The sequence below is a fragment of the Primulina eburnea genome, chromosome 12, assembly GCF_022965805.1.
Source record: "Primulina eburnea isolate SZY01 chromosome 12, ASM2296580v1, whole genome shotgun sequence".
NCBI lineage: Eukaryota > Viridiplantae > Streptophyta > Magnoliopsida > Lamiales > Gesneriaceae > Primulina > Primulina eburnea.
Genome location: NC_133112.1, coordinates 4,084,936 through 4,110,603, shown reverse-complemented (window position 1 = coordinate 4,110,603; position 25,668 = coordinate 4,084,936). Strand labels below are relative to the sequence as shown.

The following is a 25,668-nucleotide window of genomic DNA, read 5'->3' as shown; positions in this document are numbered from 1 at the left end:
ATTTATCTGTTAATTGTTTATTTGTGTGATATTATATGTCGACTTGTATATCATCAATGAGTAATTGACCTGTAAAATAAAATAAAATATTTATTTGGCACACACATTTTTATTTTAGTTGGACATCTCAATACCACTGAACATAACATATTGAGTATGTCTGTTATTGAGATCCAATTATATTTTGATTGAGATCCATTATATATATGATATGATATTGTGTCATGTAGATATTTGGTAACCTTGATTTGGTCCAACTTAGGTAGTTGCTGACTTCGAGGTTGGGTCATATCCCAGGCACGGTCCACCGAGTCATGGATAAGGTCGAGCATATAATGTATGATTGTTGATATCGATAATTTGACTACGTACTGATATCTCGCACATGTTCATGCATTGCATTCATGCACGACTTCATTGCATTTCTATGACAAATACCGTTGTTTCTCGATATCTCGTATTGAGGTTTCAGACTCCCGGATTCAGGACTGTCGTGTTTTGTATGTGTGAACATGACATGTGGTACATGTTGTTCAAGCATCAGAAAATACCAGAGTTCCTTAATAGTATGCTCAATTGTATTTGGATACTGTGTAGTTTTATTGTCTCCTAGATACTATGGGCATATATTTAGAGGATTGTATTATGTTATTATCGAGCCTTATTGGCACCCGTAATCATCAATTCCAGGTGATCACATTGGCTGTATCATTGGCGTGTATGTTCGATTCCTGCATTCTTTTAAAGAGCTCATTTGCTGCGCCACAATATCCAGCTTGGCAATATCCTTTAATCATTGTATTCCAAGAATACACATCTTTTTGTGATATAATATCAAAAACCTGTGGCGAGCTGCCTGAAGTTTTCCACTCTTGGAATACATGTCAACAAGTGAATTCCCCACAATGCAAGAACATCTTTACCAGATCCCAACTTGATGGCAAGTAAATGAAATCACTTTCCCTTCAAATAATCTTTAAAAGATGAACATGCTGACATGAAACTCAATAGAGTAACCCCATTTGGTTCAACTCTTTATGAAAGCATCTTCTGAAATAAATGTAATGCCTCTACCACCTTATTATTCTGCGCAAATCCAGAAATCAAACTAGTCCAAGTAAAAACATCTGGCATGAGACCATAACTCTCCATGTCATTCATCATTTCAATCGCTTCATCACACTTTTCGGCTTGATTATAGCTTGAAATCATTATATTCCAAGTGATCATCGTCCCTGGCTCAACACATCTTTGCGCATCAATCACCATCGAATAAAATAGGTCCAACACTTCACCCAGCTCTTCTCTAGGCGCCAATGGCAGCATACCAAGCATACAAATTCCTTTCATCCATTTCATGAAATACTTGAAATGCACCATCTATGGAACCACACTTCGCAAACATGCCAACTAACTTGGCTTCAGGAAACGGCTCAGGTTTTTGTTTTAGCCATTTCCTGACACGGGCATACAGCTCCGAATACATGTCCAATGAATGCACGATCGAATCAAGTATGATAAAGTGCTTGTGTTGTACCTTCGACCATGATAAATCAATGGAATCCAAAGAGGCAATTGCTTCACCGAGGCGTCCTTGCTTTCAGAGCTGCTTCAATTCAAAATCTTCCGTTGTCCCGGCCCTTCTGAAAGAGATTTTGTGTGGAATTCGTTAAGTTTCTGGGATTCTAAGTGGTATAGTTTTACATGGAAGAACCATACTCTCCATGGAAGACCGGTGAAAGGTGAGCAACAAATCTAAGTGGCTCATATTGGCCGTGTTATTGTCGACCACCCGAATAAATTGGGCCATATTCGTGATTGGTTGAACAAATTTGGGCCATATGAATTTATCTGGGCCCGAGATGAATCCACGAAAGCCCAGGATCATTCAGAATGTGAATTTAACACAAGATCTGTGGCCAGATGGGCCTTGGGATGTTTAGCCCCGTTATGAACCAACCCATCCGAAAACCAAGTCCATACTGTGTTTTTTTCCTTTTTTGAAAACAATAAATATTCATTAAAAAAAAATTGTAGACTATAAACAAACTTTCATATGTACCCTCAGCAATTTTTAATTTCCAAAACAGGAAAATGAATAAATATTATGAAACCAGTTGGAGTGAAAATGTGTGTCCATTATAAAGTTGCAAGTAAAAAATGCAATAATTAATAGAAAGCACAAAAACGAATGAAACGATTCTTCATCGCAAAACATGAGTTAATTATGTGTGCGACAAACTTGGTGAAACTTACATATGTTCACAAAAATGTTGCTCGTAATGAACCATATATAGGTGTCTCCATCAATGGTGGAATTGGCTAGGAATATCGCAAGGCCGAGTAACATGGAAGAGGCTAACGTCGATTAGGCTATCCAACATTTGGCGGCTTCCATGGACAGTCGATCTCGAGGAAAATAACTATAATGAGACACTTAAACCTAGAGGTGCAAACGAACCGAATCGAGCCGAATAATAGTAAAAAAGTCAGGCTCGAATTCGGCTCGAAATAGGTATATTCGAGTTCGAGCTCGATTCGAAGTTCGATAATTTCAAATATTTGGGCTCGAGCTCGGCTCGAAATGAAGTTCGAGTTCGGCTCGAAATATTCGAATATATTCGTGAACTATTCGAATTATTGCTCGGATATTAAGGTTTGAAAGCTCGAAATGCTCGAAATATTCGAAATGAATATATATATATTATATTAAAAAAATATTAAGGCTCGCGAACTATTCGCGAGCTATCGAACAAAATAATTTGGGCTCGAGTTCGGCTCGAAAAAAAATTCGAACGTGTTCGAGTTCGGCTCAAATTCGATAAGTTCGAATACGAATCGAATATTTATCGAGCCGGCTCGAAAAACTCGCAAACATGTTCGGTTCGTTTGCAGCCCTAGAAACCGATACAAACCATATTGATATCCTTTGGAGATGTCTGGGTCATGGGTATTGGATGATCTCGAGTCATGTATCAGATTATGAGTAGTTTTGGGCTAATCTGATAATAGACAAGCAAATGAATGTCTGAGACATCATTTTCTCGAGCTACTAGAATCTCGGCTTCCAAACGAGTTCCCGGGTGATGGCTTTGTACCTGGGTTATCTCGATAATAGCACCTCACTCAAGTGCACATGTACGTGATCTTGGTATTCATTACTGTCAAAATCGCATAGATTTGACCATGCCAAATAAACAGTTTGGCGTGTCAGAAAAACAGGGTATAAGCAATCATCTTGTCATAATTATTAAGTGGGCACTGAAAACAAGGTCCTCATTGACTTTTTTTCTATAAATACCATGTTTGTTTTAACATTAAGAGATTCATTCACTTGCATATTGTCTACAACACTTATTACAAAATTCTCTTTATAACAGTTGACAAACTTGAACGTCGGAGTGGTCACGCCGAAGAATCTTTCAGCACCCATTAATGTTCCTTCTCCCTTGAAAGTGCAGGTCCAGGAGCCCGGACAACCATCTCCAGCTCATCAACTCGATCTGATAAAATCGTCCACCAAGCTCTTGCCCGATTCACCAAGTCTTCATCACATACGATTCTTGGCTGCGGCCATCAATGATTCGTAGATTGGGGATGCAAAGAGATCCCCCAAACCAGAGTCCACTATTTTTGTTTTGTTTAATAAAATTTTCAAGTTTTAGTTTTGTTACATTAATTTTGATTTTTTTTGTTTCAATCATATTCATCATAGTACAACTAAAAAATGCTGATATGTTATCGATACTTGTCTCATGTTACATTAATAATTTAACCAAAATAGCTAAAAAAATAAAAGCTAATAAACTGAAACTAAAATTTGAAAATTTAATGGACCAAACCACTAGGAAAAGTTAAATAGACCAAATAATTCATTTCCCTCTCTTTTTAATCACACTACGCTCCAGCATGTTTTTACCGAAACAGAGAAATATGAACCAAAAAATGTACTTAAAAAATAATCCATCCAGCACCAAATTCAACAAGGCCACACCACACGACAATATTGGCACTCAGTCAAATTCTATATCTGAGGAGTGGGTCTTTCAGGAGAAGACGTTCGTGATAAACTCTCCAAGCGTAATCTTCAAAAGGAAAAGAATGGAACAGTACTTCTGGTTCAGTCGTGTCCGAGTCTTGGACATCGTCGCCATTTTCTTCATCGACGTCGGTTTTAATGGCTACTTTGGGAGCTGGTAGAGGGAAGACCGTGCTTTCGACGGGGAGGGTAATCAGGAGAGACATTGTTACGTATCGAGAATCCTCATGGCCGTCATCCGAACAAGGCATTGGTCTTCCTCTAACTTTCTTCAATCTCCCATTGCTCCAAACCTATCATGTTACAAAACCATTATTCTTTGGAGAGAATATATGGAGGTTTCAATTATTATTTTGCTGGAATTTACAGACCAATACATATATATAATACGCTTAAAAATTTTATTTCAAACGAAGAACCCAATCCTACCGCGTAGAGAAATTAATTTTGGAGAATAATTATAGTCAGACTTTGGTTTTGAAAAATAATACACTTGATATGATTATTTTTCAAAAAAAAATAATTTGATCAAAATTATTTTATAAACTACAAATTTAAATTGGGTATCCAAGTCTGTGTAACACAACATTTAGAATATTTTCATGATGAAGTCTAAAGCACTTTCAAATCATCACGGATTTATATCTGTGTGAGACAGTCCGATCTGATCACAAAGTTAACATAAGAGACAGTCTCGCGGTAATTTTTGTGATCATCTATCTCGCTCGTTATTTGACAACTAAAGAAAAAAATACGAACAAAAAACTTCGAATTTTCAAAGTATACAAAATTCAAACTCATATATAGCTGTGAAATTGGAACCCCAAAAAAAAGTTGAAACAATTACACAATTAAACTTGATTAATAGATTACACAAATTGTGTCTACCAATGCTGACAAATCACTAATCCAAAACCATTATTAATTTGATAACATTTTCAGAATTTCGAGTGTTGACATACAAAAAATGAGCCGCCGCATTCCCATTTCCGACTAGTCAATTAATATATATGATGAAATGCAAATCCATCCTAATTTCGTGTTAAACTAAAATATCAATCAATATGTCAATATCCCATTAATTAAATAATTTTTTTTCCTCAAATGGGGTTTGAAAATTTAAATTTGTGATAGACAATGAATCTAATGTGAAAGAAGTGTCCTTATTGCAAATCAGTGAACATTCAATAATGGCGGGCTGTATAATCATTTATTGATAGGAAAAAACTTGTGTGAGACCGTTTCATGGATCGTATTTGTGAGACGGATCTTTTATTTGGGTCATCCATGAAAAAGTATTGATTTTTATGCCAAGAGTATTACTTTTTATTGTGAATATGGGTAGGGTTGACCCGTCTCACAGATTAATATCCGTGAGATGATCTCACACGAGACCCACTCTTGTTGATATTAATATACAATATAATCTAAACAATATGATTACTTAAATGGCATTAATCTTCATTAAGATAAACAAAAATATTTTTTTTCAAAATATATATATATATATATATATATATATATTGTATTATGTCATTTTCAATTTAAAGGAAAACGACCATCACGGGGGTTTTCAAATTTTTTCCTAATTAAATTACGTAATAATATTAAATAAATAGTAAAATAAATTTTATTTGAAAGTTGGTAAAATTATTACCTGAGCGATGTCTCCAAGCGTGATCAGCGCATAATCCTCCTTACCGGACACATTGACCCAACCCGAATCCGAGCACAAAGAAGATTTCTGACACCTGGGTACAAAATGCAACCCGACTACATATGGGTAAACCCGACCCGGTTTACTAGTCCCGTTGTCAGCTATCCACAACAGAGAGCGCAGCTCCTTTGGGGTTGGATTCTCAAACCCGATTACAGATGCCAATTCTCGAATCAACTTCAAGCCTAGAGTCTCCATTTCACGTGTAAATTCACGCAAAGAATCCAAATCCAAATCATCTATTTTGTTTGTAAAACTCGAGAAGTCGAGGCAGAATGATTCGCCATGATCATCATCGTCCTCGTCGTAGCCGAGAGGCCAGTTGTCCGGGAATAGGAGTTGCTTCTTATGGTTGGGGAGTTTGAAAAGGGAGTCGGTCGTTGGATAGGTGGCTTGGTGTTTGAGGTGGAAGAATCCGAGTTTTGTGGAGGCTGACAGGAGGTTTGTGTGGAGAATAGGGTTAGGATCGGAGAGAGATAGTAGAGGAGGGTTTGTGGAGGAGCGTCGGGAAGGTAGGGAGAGGGATAGCGTGGGCGGGAGGCGATGGAGTAGAGCTGAAAGAGCTTCGGAGGTGGAGTTAGACGAATCGAGGTTGGTGTGGATGGACGGGGTTGGCGGTGGCGCCGCGGTCGTGGCGTATGGATTGGATTCATGGCTGTGGTGGTGGGGTTCCTCGGCGGAGGATGATGCCATGATGATTTCTGTGTGTAAGCGCTTACGTGAATTTGTCATATATATATATATATATATATATATGGAACAAAAATTTGTGTTAGACGATCTCACGGTTCGCATTTTGTGAGATATGTCTCTTATTTAGGTCATCTATGAAAAAATTATTTTTTTTTTTGTTAAGAATATTATTTTTTTATAGTTAATTTGGTAGGATTGACTCGTCTTAAAGATAAATATTCGATATCGTCTCACAAGAGACCTGCTATATATACAACAATAATAATAAGATAGATAACCAGATATTTATGTGAGTGAAATGTGTCTCGTAAATCCAACAAGTTAACTTTAACAGGAATTGTTCAAGAGTTTGCAAGAGAATTTTTTGGGTTTATTTGGACAAAAGTTCTTCAAAGGAAATTTTCTTGTGTTAATGTATTACCAACTAAATTTATTTAACATTGTAATAATTTTTGGTAATCATTTAGATAGAGTTGGACTATATTTACATTTCGATTTTTTATATATTGTTTTAAAATTTAGTCATAAATAATAATAATTGAAATCATATATTTTAATTTATGGCATTCATTGCATGTAGTAGGCTAAGAAAATATTTGATTAAGATATAATTATAGGAATAAAAATTAGCAAGTTTCTTTTATACATTTATTTTCTTATATTATTTATTATATTTTAATCCAGATTACGCAAATTGTAATATTCTTTCCATAATAAGTTCTTTTGTTCCTATGCACTTCCTAGTTTAGCAAATAAATTCAATGAAATTATATTATAATCTATGCTATATTATTAAGTGTGAGGATATGATAATAACTACCTAGAGAATATACCAATTTTTTTTCCAATTTTATTCTTTTATGAGCTTAATATTACACTTTTGTTTTTGTTTTTTTTAAATTTCAAACACTCTTTTATTTTTATGTTTTTTTATTTCAATATCAATTTAGTCTCTCTATAATTTGTCAAATTTCAATTTAGTCAATTGATAATGATACAAAAAATTATACACACGCATCACATGTGCAGAGTAACTAATATACATTATTGATTTATGGAGTTTATAACTAGAAATGAAGAAATAAGTTTTTATTTGGGTGAAACTTGAAATGATTATTTTCAACACTTAAATTAAAATATTTAAATAAAAAAAATGAGGAAGGAAAACTTTCAATCAAAGAAAGTCGAACGAAAGAGAAAATAATATGTCAACTCCAACTGTCTATTATTGTATTATTGCTCCCAAACAAAAAAAAAAACAAAAAACAAAAAACTTAAGTTCAATAATTGCTGTGTTTCATGGATGGCCAAAGTTTAACTATTGAAAATTGTGTTTATTCTCTCACTCTCAGTATATATACAAAACAATTTGTGGGATAATCTCACGAATCAATTTTATGAGACAGATCTCTTATTTGGTCACTCATGAAAAAATATTATTTTTTATGTCAAAAATATTATATATTATTGTAAAAATTGTGATACCCGTATATAAATTAAGACAAAAACTTGTATGAGACGGTTTCATGAGTCGTTTTTGTGACACAGATCTCTTATTTCGGTCATCCATTAAAAATATTACTTTTTATACTAAAAGTATTACTTTTTATTATGAATATTAGAAGAGTTGACCCGTTTCACAGATAAAGATTCGTGAGACCATCTCACAAGAGACTTACTCATAAATTATATAACTTTTTTAGGGGAAAATTTGATTTAACTTTTGCTTATATAATTAATGGCAGGCTGTTCCCATGCTTGCGGGAAATTGTGCTAGTGGGTATCTTGTTTTCGGGGTTGTACACTACACATAGTTCTAGATGAAAAAGCATTATCATCGTTTAAACTCTAATTCACCCTCTTAATCAAATCATAAAAATAAGTATCCACAATAAATATAGTTATAGGTAAGTTCGAACTATAAGTTAATCTAATAATATTTGAGGGAGAGTTGATTTTTAGAAAAGGCAAAAACTTGTATGAGACGGTTCACGGATCGTATCTGTGAGACGGATCTCTTATTTGGGGCACACATGAAAAAGTATTACTTTTTATGCTAAAAGTATTACTTTTTATTGTGAATATGGGTAGAGTTGACCCGTCTCACAGATTATAATCCGTGAGACGGTCTCACATGAGACTCACTCTTTAGAAAATTACTATGAAATTATTAACTCGATCAAATGTATACAAGTTAATCCAGATAAATATTTGAGTTCTTAAAAAAACGAAAGCCTTTTTTTAGGCAGACTCACGAAGTTTTATTTGTAGATGAACTACTCGTTCCACAATTATTATGAAAATTAATACTTTTAACATAAAAAATTATGTTTTTTTTATAAATTAGATTAGGGGTGGGCATAAAACCCGAAAAACCGAAAAACCCGACCGAACCGAATAATTCGGTTTAAATGGTTCGGTTTTATCGGTTTTTCGGTCGGTTATAGTTTTAAAATTTATAAAATTCGGTTTTTCGGTTCGGTTTCGGTTTTCATCCCCGAAAAAACCGAAAAACCGAACCGGCCATATTATTGTTAAGTATAAGGTTTTTATGTATAATGGGTCATATTATTGTTTAGTATAAGATCTTTTATGTATAATGGACCTATTAAGATTTAAGAACTTAGTATCATTAACTCTCAATTTTCAATCCGATTGTTTTTTCTTCTTTCTCACCACTCACCAGTCGATGTTTTCTTTTCTTTTCTGTATATATTTCTTTAATTTTTTATATAAAAAATTAAGTCCCACAAATTAAATGTTTGAAAAATACTATGATTTATATTTTAAAGACATAAAGTGACGTATAATTTTATTTCGTAACAAATTTTAGCTAACCGTATATAACCGGCCATATAAACCGAACCGAACTACAAAAAAACCGAACCGAACCGTAATAAAATGGTTCGGTTTAGGACTAGAGATATTCAAAACCGAAAACCGAAAAACCGAACCATTGTAGAGTAAAACCGGATCGAACCGGCCGTTGCCCACCCGTAAATTAGATCGGGTCGAAGATTTATCTAAGAAAATACACATGTGAGATTATCTCACAAGAGTTTTTTTATGAAGAGAAAATAAATATATGAGAATATATAAATCATTATTTCTGTCATACACTAAACAAGGGATCTAGGTCTCCGGTATCACAAATATGTATTTGAGAGATGGATTAATCTGATTTATAACTATAATGAACAGTAATAAGTTTGACACAAAAAAATAATTATTTTTATATAAAAATTAATATTTTTATCCAAATCAATGTATATTTCACAATATATTTTAACAGCAAAATTAATATTTTACACTCAAATCAACACATGTTACATAATATTTTCATCACATAACCAACAAAAAATAATATTTTTGCAGTGAAAATAATATTTTTTACAAAAAAATAATGTGTTTCATTGATCGAAAATACAAACCACAAAATTAAATGTTAACAGTATCTCACAAAGTAGTCCTCTTATTCGATTTTCTTCAAGGTGTGATTGTGAGTGAAAATATTCAACATTGAAAGAAAAATAAAACAGCTATTGGGCTTTTATTGGGCTTTCAGGTAAAATCCAAACATATGTTGTATAATTAGGCCCAGATATGTTTAAAAAAAAAATCAAAGAGTATGAAATTCCAGCCCGATCGATGCTAACTTCATTTGTACAAACGGGTTGGCCCAACACGATCGTGGATTTGAAACGTACTTGAATTTTGTAATTTAAAATTTTTAAAATAAAATGATTTGAATATAGCATCTCAAATTTGAGTGAGTCTCATGTGAGACCGTCTCACGGATCTTAGTCTGTGAGATGGGTCAACCATATGGATATTCACAATATAAAATAATACTCTAAGCATAAAAAATAATACTTTCTCATGGATGATCCAAATAAGAGATATGTCTCACAAATACGACCCGTGAGACCGTCTCACACAAATTTTTGCCCTCAAATTTATCAGTCTAATCACAATATTTTAGAATAATATGCGAACTTTTATTATATAAATAATAAAATAAAATAAAATAATTCCACATAGATTTAGATAAAAGGCTTGTGATAAACGATAAAATTTTGAAAAAAAATATGAGCACGTGCTACTTTTGAAACGTTGGTGCTTGGACTAATCTATGCTCCGTAAATGATGTTGGGAAAAATTGGTGTGAGTCGGTCTCATTTGTCGTATTTTGTGAGACAGATATCTTATTTGGGTCATCCATGAAAAAATATTATTTTTTATGCGAAGTGTATTAGTTTTTATTGCGAATATTGGTAAGGTTGACCAGTCTCACGGATAAATATTCGTGAGATCATCTACTCAATGTTGTTTCAGGACTTTTTCATTCTTCTTTTTTTTGCCTTCCATGATAAAATTATAAAAGAAAATTATATTTGAATAGACAACCTTGTGTGGGAATTGGGATTCGGTTGTCAAATTTGATTTAAAAAATTGAATTTTGCATGGATATTCCTGATATTCACAATAAAAAGTAATACTCGTAACATAAAAAATAATAATTTTGCATGGATGATCTAAATAAGAGTTTCGTCTTATAAAATAAGACCCGTGATTATTTATTGTTATGTTAATTTGTAAATAAAAAAATATTGATGTAAAGCATGGATCCTCCACTATATCTAGTGAGTAAATGGATTATTTGATTGTTGGGTAAGCAGATAATGGGGCATCCACCCGTAAATATTATTTTTGTGGAGGAGAGGAAAGAATGAAATTCTTAGGTCGGCTATCCCAATAAAGTAAGCAATAAATAAAATGAATTATTGAATTATGAAAATGGGCCTCACAAGTTTGAAAGTTGAAACCAATAATATGTTGAATTAGCGATCACGCATATTCGGACTCTCCAAGTCAAAAATACACACCTATCAAACTGTCCTTTTAGGGGGTTTATTTTATGAGTGAGTCTCATGTGAGACCGTCTTACACATCTTAATCTGTGAGATGGATCAACCCTATCGATATTCATAATAAAAAGTAATACACTTAGCATAAAATGTAATACTTTTTCATGGATGACCCAAATAAGAGATTTGTCTCACAAATACGACCCGTGATATCGTCTCATACAAGTTTTTGTCATATTTTATTTAAAAATCCAAATAAGTAAGAAGAGCAAATTACTGTTTTTTTTTTACATCAAAATCTTCGTGGAATTATTTCATTTTATCATTTACATATGAAATTTGCACGATATCCTCAAAATGAATAATGGGTTTGAGAGGATGTATTTCAAACCAATTGGTTTTAATTCTTTTGATTTGTTTTGATTGACACGATTCAAGTGAATTTCAAATTCATTTCATATCAATTTATACAATTTCAAGTTTAAAATTTGAGACACTGTGGCAAATTTGAAACATTTGTGTCAGATGGACTATCGATTAATATAATGCATGTAAAAATTTGTGCGAGACGGATATCTTATTTGGGTCATCAACAAAAAAGTATTACTTTTTATGCTGAGAGTATTAATTTTTATTGTGAATATAAGTAGAGTTGACTCATCCCACAGATAAAAATTCGTGAGACTGTCTCACAAAAAACTTACTCTACGATAAATTTATATACATGTATAACGTAAATAAAAAAAACATATTAACATTTTCTTACATTCAAACAAATGACCACCACAATTAAATATGCATTTGAATCGAATACCTTGGATTCGTTATGAAAATATCTAGCACAAATGATTTTATAAGGTTTCTTTAAATTCCAATACCACAAATTTAAGTATGACAGTGAACAAACACAATTTTTACATAGAAAACGACTACCACAAATACAAAGTCTGCTTTCGGCAGGCATATTTTCCAAAATCATAAAGTTGAATGATTCTTGATGCTATTACCCCAAGTGGCCAACTCCCAAAATCATAAAGTTGAATGTGTCTTTCACGATCAAGAAGCCATTAAATTAATTATATCACTTCGTATAAAAATTATGATAAAAATTTATTTGAGACGGTCTCACTAATCGTATTTGTGAGACATATATCTTATTTGGATCATCAATCAAAAAATATTACTTTTTATGCTAAGAGTATTACTTTTTATTGTGAATATCGATATGATTGACCCGTCTCACATATTCAGATCTGTGAGACGATCTCACATGAAACCCACTCAATATTGTGAATATCGGTAGGATTGACCCGTCTCACATATTAAGATCCGTGAGACGATCTCACATGAAACCCACTCAAAAATGATAACATGCAATAGAAATAAATGTCAATACATCAAATATATGACAGCGAATAATAATAATAAAAAAAACAACCCCGAATTCCAATAATATGAAAAATAACAATAATTTCAACTTATTATGCTCATTGCAACAAGTTCCTAAGAATTATTTCCTTGTTTCCTCAGAAAGCAAGGATCTTTACATATACCATCATCTCCCAGAGAGGAAAAATGCTGAATTTTTAGAAAAAATAATTAAAAAAATCCGACTTAACTCTAATCTTTTAACTTGTGAAGCAACATATGTGCCACCAGTCATTCTGTTCCAAAATACTGCTAAAAAAATAAAACGTATCAATAAAAATCATAAAAGAATAATCTCAACTAAGTTGTGACGATAATCTGATCAAGCCACCACCTGCTCCTGCTCTATGTACATTTGATCGAGCCAGTACGGTGTGGCATCGTGAAATCCGCCGTTGAGCTGAGGTGAAGTGTGTAGCCCAACGGTACCAGAAGGAACGTCTTTAACCAATGAACCAACCCAAGAAACATCCGGTTCATCTACATAAGATGGAGTCAGAGCTGCCGATGCATTGACGTTGTTGCTATGGAAACCAAAGGAGGCAGACCTCCTAAATTTGTTCGCCTCGTCGACATTGAATCCCCAGTCTAACTTCCCGTCTGGCGAGCTCCAATCCAAACGTTTAGATGGCGTTTGGCCTACGAAATTGGCAGAACCCGAATGGCTGGATTGATAGCTGCGGTCAATAAAGCTTTGACTGCGTTTTGCGAAGGCAGCTGATCGTGAATTCATCATTGCAGCAGCCACTGCAGCAGAAGAGTCGAACCCAAAAGAAGAGGGCTTTCTTGCTGGTGACGATGAGAAGTTCGACGGGTAGCTGGCTCGGAGTTGGCTCGTGTTTTGGCGAATTTGGTGACTGCTAGGCGATTGCAGCAGTTGGGAGCCGCTGCTGGTGTTGTTGATATTAGGTGGGAGAGCCTGCAGCTGAGATAATAACATAGACTCGTGTGATCCAAAAACGTCGTCAAGGTTAGTAGGCTTTAGATCACCCATTCTTGAATATGCGGACGACAAGCTAGCCATCTCCTCGACTAACTGCTGCCGTTGCTGCTTCTGAGTACGGATTTGCTCCAAGCTAGCCATCTCCTCGACTAACTGCTGTCGATGCTGCTTCTGAGTACGGATTTGCTCCAATCCTAGAAATTCCATTTCCAAGTCCACGTCTCGTGCACTGAAAGTTGTCTTGAGCCGGCTTCCGGGAAGCTGCAGAACAGGAGGTGTTAAAAGATTCATCTTGTTCTGCCACGCGCTCCCACCCATAGGAGATGAACATGTCACGGAAGGTGACAAGGAGCTCAAGGTTGTCACATCCATTGGATTAACAGAACCAGACTTGGGAGAAGGCATTGCTGAACCAGTATAAGGATACACAGGGCGCAACTCTTCAGGTTTGTGGGCAAAGAAGCACACTTTCCTCGCACAAGCCATCTCTTCCTTGCAAAGGCGAGTCTTATATTGAGCAGGATGCAGCCAAGATTCAAAAACTCCATGAGCATATTCACATGCATCGCCATTCAAGCAGCTTCCTTTCTTGAACTCAGGGCATGGGACACAACTGTAGTTAAACTTCGTCAGATCACGCCGCCTCGCATTCTCACCCGGGTGGACAAAAGGGCACTCCGTCCAGTCATGAGAATACGCCCTTGAGCATGGTTTTACCTTGAAACTATACATCCTAAACTCATCACTCCCATAAATCCCGTTGTTTATATCTGGTAATGGCACATCGATTGGATACTCCTTCTTTTCAACACTTTCTTTAGCCCCTAGGGCCATTTTGCTCCCTTCTTGCGGCTCATCGTCGCTCTCCTCAACTCTGAATCCTTTCAACAACATCTCTAACGTCTTCCTTTTCGAATTGCTGGAAGACTTAACACAAGGAGCAATCAAATCACATGGCTTCTTCTCTCCGACATCCACAACATTAATATCTCCTGAGGCGTCTATCAAAATCTCGACAACCTCGACCGAGGCCCATGAACCCCCAGCAGCGGCACAATGAAGAGCCGTGGCGCCATCAAGTCCACATGCTCTATTGACATCAACTTTACCAGTCGCGATAATATACTTCAAAACCTCTATGCTTCCATACAAAGAAGCAATCATAATCGGTGTTCTCTCCTCGAACCCCATCTTCTTTGAACCAAAGCTTCTACCATACCAAAAGCTAGCCTCATCAATATCACAACCCATCTCTTCTACCACATGAATAAAACCAGCCAAATCATCTGTAGCAGCTAGTTCAAGCAACTTTGAGCAATTTTTAAGACCGACCCCTCCATTATTTTCTTGAAACTTGGGCTCCATTTTCAGATCAAAAGGGCAAAGCTTATTCTTTGAACCACTGCACATAATACCCTAAAACATAAGCAAATAACAGAGATTAAAACCCGGGAATCAATGATATGCCCCACACATCAATACATACATGTAAAACATCAATCAAGTATTCAGCATAATTTATTTCTATTCCACCGATAGTACAGTAGTCTTTGCCGGAATCTCCAAAAAAAATAAAATCTAAAAATCAGAAATCGATTAATCATTCCACCATATAGATAGGGTATCATCAAAAGTTACAATTTTAACAAAGTCAAGAAGCAACATTAAAACAAAGAAATCTAAATGACCAATCAAAACTAGTTAAAAATCCCCGCGTCATAAAAGCTCTTTGACATCTGAAACATCCAGACAACCAGTTAAGCTTGTCAAACCACCTCAAATACCGACAGATATAGCCAAAAGAAGTCGATAGCACAACCAAAAAATTGTGTTTAGTAAAAGATATCGTAGAAAACAGCTCGTTCCTCACAAATCACAAGCCACTCTTTAAAAAAAATGAATCTTTGAGATGTGAAACATAAAAAAAAAAAAAAAAAACCATCAAAAGCATAAAACCTCTCAAACACCACCTAGAGAGCTACAGACAAAAGTGGAGAAAACCCTCTCAAATTAGCCTTTCATTGACAAAAAAAAGGCTCACAAATCACAGCCCACGATATAAAAATCAAATCTTCGACACACAAAACATCTCATCCCCACAAATCTTTCCCAAAAGAAAACCATCCACGATAAAGCCTCTAGCCATCAAACAAGAAAATAAAGCATACCTGCAATTAAAAAGATAAGCGCTTTTTGAATTCCCAAAGACCTAAATAAATAGAAATAATTTATAACGATTTGTTATTGTGGTATATTTATTGGAAAGGCTGAGTCTATGGAGGTGTATATATATAGTTTGATTGAGTACCAAAGGTATGAGTGTGATGAGGAAGGAAGGAGGAAAGTGTGACTTTTCTTCTTGATCCTTTCTTTATTTCTCTTCAACTTTTCATTTTCTTTCTATATTTTTTTGTATGAGCATTATCTTTCTTTTTTCTCCCCAATAATTATTAATTTTTCAACCAAGTCAAAGTCGATATCCATGGCTGGGGACCAGCTACACTAACACGCCCCTTTTGTTTCTTTACTGGTTCCATTCTCAAATGCAAATGCAAATGCAGATGCCAAATGCAGATGCAGCTTTTCCATCAACTGTGGGGTTAAGTGGGGCGGCGCGTGGCCTTATTTATCTCTCCCCCTTTTCTGCCTCTTTTTCAACGTGTATCTTATATTGAGGTTGTTTGGTCTTTTATTTATTTAAATCAATCGCTTTTGTTAAATTTAAACAAAGTTCAAATACACATATTTGCTAACAGGCAAAAATCTGTATGAGATCATTTTACGAGTCGTATTTTATGAGATAGATCTCTTATTTGGGTCATTCATAAAAAAATATTATTTTTTATACTAAGAGTATTATTTTTTATTGTGAATATCGGTGGGCTTGATCCGTCTCACAGATAAAGATTCGTGAAACCATCTCATAAGAGACCTAATCGATAAAACAAAAAATTGTGTGAGACAGTTTCACGGGTCGTATTTTGTGATACGGATCTCTTATTTGGATCATTCATGAAAAAATATTACTTTTTATTGTGATTATAGATAGGATTGACCCGTCTCAGAGATAAAGATCCATCAATGTAATATTACCATGATATATTCCAATCGCCAAGAAAAATAGAATTCTGTTATTGAAAAATAAAATAAATAATAAATTTAGAATTCTAAATTTAAATTTGTTATTTACTGAATATTGATGACATTTTAAAAAATAAAACGTCATTCACGTTTAGAATTCGATATAAAAAATAGAATTGGTCGTACTAGCCAAGATATATTTCCATGGTGAGAAATTTTTCATTGGCACTACATATATAAACATAATATGTAAATATATTCAAGGTAAGTATAAAATAAAAATAAAATATAATTTTGAAGAGAAGTAAATTTTCATTATTCGAAATATCAAACTTGTCAATTAACAAATATTTGTATCCATATCAAGAGTAACGTATTTTTTAATATAAATAATTGTGATATCGAGTAGATAACTTATATAAAATATTCAATGATATTTTTATAACTTAATTTATGGTAATAAATATGAATGGTTTTTAGAATATAAAATTTCTTAGAAGTAAAGTTTAACCAATTTATTCAAAAAATACACATAAAAATTAAACTATCAATTTATTCTAAATAAATATATCTCGAATTTTGATCTTTGTTCATCTGGAAAATTGTATTAAATAAATATTATAAAACATATTATCTTATTTTTATAATAAAAGATAAACATATAAATAATAGAGGATGGTGAAATATTAAAGACTAGTGTGGGATACGTTTAGAATGGTTATGCAAGTTGCGACTTACCAATTTATTTCTATATATTTAATTTAATTTAATTTATAAAATGGTGGTTGATGAACCAAAGTATTTAATGATTGTGGGATAGTAGTGATAAAAGTAATTGACGAATATTTTTTTAACCACAAGTCAATTATAGTTCAATCAAGTGAACATATATATTTTCAAACTCCATATCTTCCAAAATTTACACTGTCACAAGTCAAATTCTGATTTATTAAACGTAGACTCGGACAGCCTTGCTCATCTTTAAAGGCTGTTGGATATTATATATATATATATATAAATATATATATATATTGAGTTATACGAACTTTCCATTTGTTTGAATGAAAATTGAGGAATATTGGGTTTATCTCACGTAAGAAAATAGAAGTGGTATATATGAGTTTATATTGTGTTATATTTTATAGAAAAGTAAGAATGATGAGTCAAGATGTTCTCTCTCGTGCACGTCGGTATAGGAGGTGTAAATCAAGGGTCTGATTTGGACTGGCAAAGGCTTGACTTGTGTGTAAGCGTGTATGAGCGCAACCTGAGTGCGTCGAATGTCGGACCGATAAAAAATCGTCAGGCTATGCAACCTTTTCCATTTATTTTTCTTTTTTTTCTCGGAAGATACTTTCTACACGCCTGACTGTTGGTGCTCCATATGGCTGGCTGTTGGTGCTTCGTATGGCTGCTTATTGATGACGATCTTTGGCCTTCCGAGAGGATGTGCCAAGCTCGAAAACACAACAGAAATATACATCTACTTTCTCCCTTGTTTTTGTTTATTCTCAGCGCAAGCTGCTGTGGATTTTCGTTTTTATCCTGATAAAGTTCGTGTACTATTTCGTTCGTCATTGCGATGATTTATCGCTGCAAGTTTGCTCGTTATATCCTGGCAAACTGTCGTCCGGTTAAATCCTCGAAGTGCATCTCAGAGAGGACAAATCTGTTTTAAGTAAAATGTACTTGTTAAAGGTCTCGGTTTGATTTTGTTATGATGTTTTATGAAAAATAACAAAGGTAATTTTTTTTAGAGTGGGTCTCATGTGAGACCGTCTCACGAATACTAATCTGTGAGACGGGTCAACCCTACCCATATTCATAATAAAAAGTAATAATTTTAGCATAAAAATTTATAATTTTTCATTGATGACCCAAATAAGAGACCCGTCTCACAAATTCGACCCGTGAGACCGTCTCACACAAATTTTTGGTCTCACACCAGTTTTTGCCTTTTTTTTATACGAATACTCGAGGAAACTAAATTGGACTCATGAAATTGAGAAAGTGAGATTATTAATTCTTTTTATATAAATAGTATTGGAATGATATTTGGAGAATCTGGGACAATGAGTTTGTCGAACTTGAAATATCATTTAAACCTCAAATTGAAAATTTGAAATATGGATATCAAACGAAGTAGCTCTTAACTATCCCCTTTAATTGTGAGAATAGTAAGTGCCAAAATATATATGGGAGCTCGTGTAGGTGGTTTGGGTCATTTCTCAATGATATTGGACCCAAACAATTGCAGGCCACAAGGCCCAAATATTTCCCCATGTTTTAATCCATCTTTTTTGCAGTTAAATTAAGGGAAAATGTTTAGTATTTTTTTCATTACCATTGATTATTGGAAGATTGGTGTCTAATAAAAAAATTAATAAAAAAGTAGACGTAAAAATATTATCTATTCTACAAAGACTTCTTGCTACAAATTAGTTGTCATTTAAATAAAGTTAAGGGAGCCATTTCTCCCGGTCAAAAAGCAAATCATGACTGGACTTGCATTTAATAATAGGAAATAAAGTTTATATATATATATATATATATATATATATATATATATATATATATATATAAATCAAATATATATCGTATTTTAAAACATAAAAGCATGGTGAGGAAAAATCAAAATTGTCAAAGTCCAAATAATTATGCGGCTACTTCAATTGAATTTGTCAAGTTCTTCTTTAAGAAAACTTTTTTCCAATTTACTACAAATTTCTATGAGACCATTTCATGAGTTAATTTTATAAGATAAATCTTCGATACGACTCGTTTCATTAAAAATTATTAATTTTATGCTAAAAAAAAATAATTTCACTTTATAATAGATCAAAATGACCCGTCTCACATAAATAAATATGACAATCTCACAAAATATCTAACTATTTAAACAAGATATAACATACCACATGACTTTGGAATGGTTTCACATAAATGTATCACCTTATCTTGACCATTTGGTAGTCTACAGTCTACATAATGTCCCCCTTTTTTTTTCTTTTTTTTTTCTCTCTATATATTTGAAAAAAAATTGTGTGAGATGTTCTCACAGATCATATTTTGTGAGACAAATATCTTATTTGGACCATCAATGAAAAAATATTACTTTTTATGCTAAAAGTATTACTTTTTATTGTGAATATCGGTAGGATTGACCCGTCTCACAGATAAATATTCATGAGACCGTCTCATAAAAGACCTACTCTATATATTTTTTTCCATTTTTTTTTTTTTTAATGAAAGCGCCTTAAAATTATTGGAGACTCTTTTTTGTTTATCTTTGATACTAACAAAAAAATATGTTAGTCTTGCTCGTAAATTCTATAACAAATTATGGATTAGATAACATGCAAAATAAATATTTCTAGCTAGTATAACTTTAATATGTTCGGATTTTTTTTTAAAAAAAATAAACTATCTAACACATAATAAAAACTCAATCAATTACAAATTTAAGTTCAATCGTTCTTCGTTTCAATCTAACTTTCAAAATCAAAACAATTAAACAAAGTTTGAATTGATCCCATAATTTTAATATTTATTATTATTATTATTATTATTGATTGATAATAATTAAAAAAAAAAGCTTAATCCGTGATATTCAACGGTGGCCACCTTCGATATTCATGGCTATTGATGCGTAGCTCTCTATAATTATTATTAATTTATTTTTAATTCACGTGTTTTTTTGTGTAGATTTGTGCCCATTCTATTTCCAAATTAATTAATACTAATAAATACTCTGATTTTTTCTTATAAATATCGCATATATACCGGTATATTAGGCACATATGATATATATATAGATTATGATATTTTAAAATTATTTCGACATTAAATTTGATTTAGTTGACGATCAATTAAAATAAAAGACAAAAGCGTGGAACTAATTCTTCATTAAAAATATGTTAGGTATATATCAAAATCCTTAAATATACTATCGCATAAATCAGAATTTAGAACTAACGACCAAAATCGTATCCACTCTCCACTTAACGAATTTTGTAATGAGGATTTAGATGCATCCGAGGTCGATTAGATCTAATCTCACGAGTCAATCTCGAGCTTTACTGTCTCAAGATTTGAGTAATGTAAATATTAGTACATATATAACGCTTATTAAAGCACCCCATACTTATTTATATACATTAGTTTTGATATGGTGAAAAGTCTTATAAACATTTATGTGAGCATCGGTTGAACTGATGGTTACTTTTTGAATGGAGTAGGTCTCTTGTGAGACGATCTAACGAATTTTTATCTGTGAAACGGGTCAATCTTACCGATATTCACAATAAAAAGTAATATTCTTAACATAAAATATAATATTTTTTCATGGATGACCCAAATAAGAGTTTCATTTCACAAAATACGATCAATGAGACTGCCTCATACAAATTTTTGCCTTTTATGAATGTACATGACGTAATTTCAACGAGTGTTTATATAGGTGTTAATTATAGTTTCTTTCCAAATAAAAAAAATTTAATTGCTAGTAAAAGATGCATACACGTTGTATGTGTTATTTTTATTTTAAATTTGATCAAATAATAATAAACAATTAACACGAAATTATTTTCAATTTAGTAGAGTTGCTCGATTTTAAAAATATGTTTTGTTTATATTTTTTTAATGTAAAATATGACCTGACTTGAAAATGTTTTAATAAAATAAAAAAATAAATATGAAATAAAATATTAAATAGTCATATTTAATAATATAATATAAATATGCTGTCCAATTTATGACATGTTTTATTTGAATAAGTCATATTTTTGAAGACATTAATATAAAATAAAATTGAAAAGAAAAGCTTGGGTGATGTTGGAAGCGTACACTGTCCGCTTATCTACAAATCATCTCTGTACGGCATTTTCCTCTCTCTCTCGACAAATGAGGGGGCAACCGCACTCTCAGATTACAACGCCCCTTTCATGACGACACCCTTTACAGCCGTCACCGCCGCCGCCGCCATAATTATCCTTCTCGCCGCCGTGTCCCCATCTCTGCGATCAGCTCATGCACTCGGGGGCTCTGGCTCCACACTCGCTGTGGTATACGGCTCCGCCACCACTATCTGCAGCATAGTGGCGTCGCAACCCATCCAGAGAGTCCAATGCTGGCGGGATGGCCAGATTCTTCCGCCGATCCTACCCACCACCTCATTCGACGCCGTCGCCGGTGGCAGAGACACCCTTTGTGGTGTTCGCTCCGGCGGCTTTAGTCTTCTATGCTGGAACACCACCTTCAGTCCCAAGAGAATTTACAACAGCACCACGGCTTTATTGACTTCTCTCACCATTGGTGACACTCAAATTTGCGCGTTAACAAATGTTACTGCATCAAAAAACGCAGTTTGCTGGCGAGGAGATATCGTTTCTTCATCTGAGAATTTACAATTTGGTGTGATTTCATCTGGGCTTGGATTTTCATGTGGAGTTTTGAAGAGTAACAATCGGGTTCTTTGCTGGGGGATTAATGATATTTCTTCTTCAATACAATCCCAATTTGCAAATTTCTCAATGGTGAACATTCAGGTTGGTGGAAGGCATGCTTGTGGAATAGATCTTTCAGGATTCGTTATCTGTAAAGGGGATAATGATAATGGTCAATTGAATGTGCCCTCGAATTCGGCATACCAGTACAGAGGTCTGGCTTTGGGGGCAAATCACAGCTGTGCAATCAGAAGATTGAATAGAACAGTTATTTGTTGGGGTGGGAATGGTGAATATTCAAGCAATATCACTGATGGGGTTTCATTTGAATTCGTAGTTGCAGGGTTGAATTTTACATGTGGGCTAACAACTATCAATTTTTCAGTGATTTGTTGGGGTGCCGGTTGGCCGAACCAGTTTCAATCTTCAGGGGTTGAACTACCTTTGCTAAAGACTCTTCCAGGGCCATGTGTGGATACTTCTTGTACATGTAATGTATATCCCGAATCTCAAACACTTTGTTCCGATGATGGTAATATTTGTAGGCCTTGTGATATTCCTGTTTTGATTCCGCCAGTTCCATCACCAGAACCACCTGTGACTATTATTAGATATTCTCGTTCTAGAGGGCTTACAAAGGGCTTACTGGTTCTGGTTATTGTTGGATCCGTGGGGGGTCTTGGGGCCATTTGCTCCGTGATTTATTGTTTGTGGACTGGAGTCTGTTTCGGCAAGAAAAAGATTCATAATTCTGTGCAGCCAACCATTGGTGTAGCTAATGGCACTCAACAATCTAGTAGCAGTCCACCTTCGAGATCATCCACTCTTAGGCGCCAGGCCTCGATCCTTATGAAGCGCCAGAGGAGTGGACCTTCTTCGAAACACACAGATAGGGGGGAGGTGTTCTTATTTTCCGACCTTGTCTCTGTTACTAACAACTTTGCGTTGGAGAACAAGATTGGTGAAGGGAGTTTTGGGGTTGTTTACAAAGGGAAATTGCATGATGGTCGTGAAGTTGCTATAAAAAGAAGCGAAACAGGGCCAAAAACAAAGAAATTTCAAGAAAAAGAGAGTGCGTTTGAGTCGGAAATAGCATTCTTATCAAGGCTACACCACAAGCATTTGGTTAGGTTGGTTGGTTATTGTAATGAAAGGGATGAAAGGTTGTTGGTTTATGAGTATATGAAGAACGGGGCGCTTCACGATCATTTACATGGAAAGAACAACACTGAAAAGAGTAGTAGCATCGTGAATTCTTGGAAAATGAGGATCAAGATCGCGCTAGATGCCTCTCGTGGGATTGAGTACCTCCACAACTACGCCGTGCCACCCATTATTCATCGAGACATCAAGTCTTCAAACATATTACTTGACTTGAATTGGACAGCAAGAGTGTCTGATTTCGGATTATCTTTAATGGGGCCGGAAAATGACCGTGATTATAGGCCGATGAAGGCTGCAGGCACAGTTGGATACATTGACCCCGAATATTATGGATTAAATGTCTTGACAACAAAGAGTGATGTTTACGGTCTCGGGGTCGTGTTGTTGGAACTTTTGACAGGGAAGAGGGCTATATTCAAGAATGAAGAAGGTTCACCGATTAGCGTGGTGGATTATACAGTGCCGGTGATTATGGCCGGAGAATTGACTAAGATTTTGGATTCAAGAGTTGGTCCACCGGAGACTAAAGAATCCGAGGCTGTGGAGCTAATGGCTTACACGGCTATGCATTGTGTGCATCTGGAAGGAAAAGATAGGCCTACCATGTCTGACATTGTTGTCAACTTGGAACGAGCATTGGTTCTGTGTGATGATAGCCACGGCAGCATTTCCAGTGGTCAGATCTCCATTGCTTCCGATTGAAATTAGACCCAACTAATTGTAGAATCTTATTCTTTTCTTCATTTGGTATTAATTTCCATTAATTCCATTACATTTTTCAGCTAAATGTAGACATATTTGTGGTGTAAAGGTCCGTTCAAGCTGTGTTGTACGATGATTACCTAGGAAGAATATTCAACACGAAACACAAAGGCAATGAAATGCATTGGCTCCATCAAAATCAAAAAAATGTCTTGAAAATGGATCATATTTACATTTGATCATACAAGCTTCAATCGGTCCATACCCGAGACGTATCTAAAATGCTTTTATGTGGAACAAGCTAATCGAGCCAGTTCAATATTAAAATATAGAACTTGAGTCGAACGTTGAAATGTTTATCAAATCCAGTTCAATATTAAAATATAGAACTTGAGTCGAACGTTGGAATGTTTTGTATTTATTCCGAGCTTGTGTTGTTTTGACATGTCTAGTATGGGACCAGTAAAAAGGATGTTCCAAGATCAAGTTTTGGTCCAATTTTAGACGTCGTCTCAATTGACTCTCGTTACACGAAGTCAATTGAGACAGCACTGGGCCATGGTTTAACTTTCCACAAGTTTGAATTTTTCTTATTAATTAGGTGGCAAAAACTATTTAAGAACAAAATATTCATAATATTACAAAATTTTGAAAATATTTTGTTATGACGAGGATGTATTAATCAATTTCTTAATTTAAATACAGCACATAAATAAATTGTACTATTGAAATCTTAATAAAAATAAATAAATTATATTTAATGACATTTATCAAGTGGGAAATGGAAACCGTGTTCGGGCTACCAACCTAACCTAATTTAAGGAATTTCTCACCCATCAAAACTTAAATTCCGAACTAAATGAAATATAGAAAGGAAAAAAACATATGAACGCATTTAATTTAATTCGTATAAGTCAATTATATTCTCAAGAAAATTGAATTTCTTCCGTTGCAAAATTTATTGCACAAACATTAATATTAACAAATAGAGTAGGTCTCATGTGAGACCGTCTCACGGATATCAATCTGTGAGACGGGTCAACCCTATCCATATTCATCACAAAAAGTAGTACTCTTAGCATAAAAAAAACAATACTATTTCATGGATTACCCAAATAAAGATCCATCTCACAAAATTTGACCCGTGAGACCGTCTCACACAAGTTTTTGCCTAACAAATATAAGATAATTTTGCTTCTAGAGGCTTACAATTCTTGATCTTTTAAAAAATATATATTGAAGAAAACGTCACTCAGAATTAATTCTGAAAAATATATTGATGGAGGAGAATCCGAATCTCCATTTGTAAACTGATAGAGACTTAGACGTGATTAAAATAAAAATACCTAAAATGATTATATATTATTATCAATTTATTATTATTATTATTATTATGAAAATATAGATTTGAATTAGTTAGATTAAATAAAGTAAATTTTTTATAAAATATGTCAGAATTGAAAATGATCATGACATTCAAAATAGATGGAATGATCATTTCAATGAATATGAGAATGGTCATTCTTCTTTGAATGAGCATTATATTTCCATTGTAATGTCTAACCAAACATTAATATGCGGAATTCGAC

At 34.0% G+C, this 25,668-nt stretch overlaps 3 protein-coding genes across 4 annotated transcripts; 1 reads left to right on the top strand and 2 right to left on the bottom strand.

Moving 5' to 3' along the window:
* Positions 1-3,803: 3,803 nt before the first annotated feature.
* On the bottom strand, positions 3,804-6,478 carry LOC140807277 (uncharacterized). Its single transcript, XM_073164065.1, has 2 exons — positions 5,697-6,478; positions 3,804-4,332 (listed from the first exon to the last, which is right to left on the bottom strand). The coding sequence occupies exons 1-2, from the start codon at positions 6,447-6,449 to the stop codon at positions 4,018-4,020; spliced, it is 1,068 nt and encodes a 355-aa protein (XP_073020166.1). The 5' UTR covers positions 6,450-6,478; the 3' UTR covers positions 3,804-4,017.
* Positions 6,479-12,772: 6,294 nt separating this feature from the next.
* LOC140808338 (zinc finger CCCH domain-containing protein 29-like) lies at positions 12,773-16,041 on the bottom strand. 2 transcript variants are annotated; one of them, XM_073165437.1, is made up of 2 exons: positions 15,857-16,041; positions 12,773-15,090 (listed from the first exon to the last, which is right to left on the bottom strand). In XM_073165437.1, the coding sequence occupies exon 2, from the start codon at positions 15,051-15,053 to the stop codon at positions 13,068-13,070; it is 1,986 nt and encodes a 661-aa protein (XP_073021538.1). In that variant the 5' UTR covers positions 15,054-15,090; positions 15,857-16,041; the 3' UTR covers positions 12,773-13,067. The 2 variants fall into 2 exon arrangements, with proteins under 2 accessions (XP_073021538.1, XP_073021537.1); XM_073165436.1 differs by having other exon boundaries at positions 12,773-15,104; positions 15,857-16,040.
* Positions 16,042-21,618: 5,577 nt separating this feature from the next.
* On the top strand, positions 21,619-24,141 carry LOC140807546 (putative serine/threonine-protein kinase-like protein CCR3). The gene has a single exon (XM_073164449.1). It carries the CDS (start codon positions 21,713-21,715, stop codon positions 24,077-24,079), a length of 2,367 nt encoding a protein of 788 aa, XP_073020550.1. The 5' UTR covers positions 21,619-21,712; the 3' UTR covers positions 24,080-24,141.
* Positions 24,142-25,668: the final 1,527 nt, after the last annotated feature.

Coding starts and splice junctions, on each gene's coding strand:
- LOC140807277 (XM_073164065.1), bottom strand. CDS start 6,449: ATGGCATCATCCTCCGCCGAGGAACCCCACCACCACAGCCATGAATCC. Junction 4,333..5,696: donor CGCTTGGAGACATCGCTCAG/GTAATAATTTTA, acceptor GTAACATGATAG/GTTTGGAGCAATGGGAGATT.
- LOC140808338 (XM_073165436.1), bottom strand. CDS start 15,098: ATGTGCAGTGGTTCAAAGAATAAGCTTTGCCCTTTTGATCTGAAAATG.
- LOC140807546 (XM_073164449.1), top strand. CDS start 21,713: ATGACGACACCCTTTACAGCCGTCACCGCCGCCGCCGCCATAATTATC.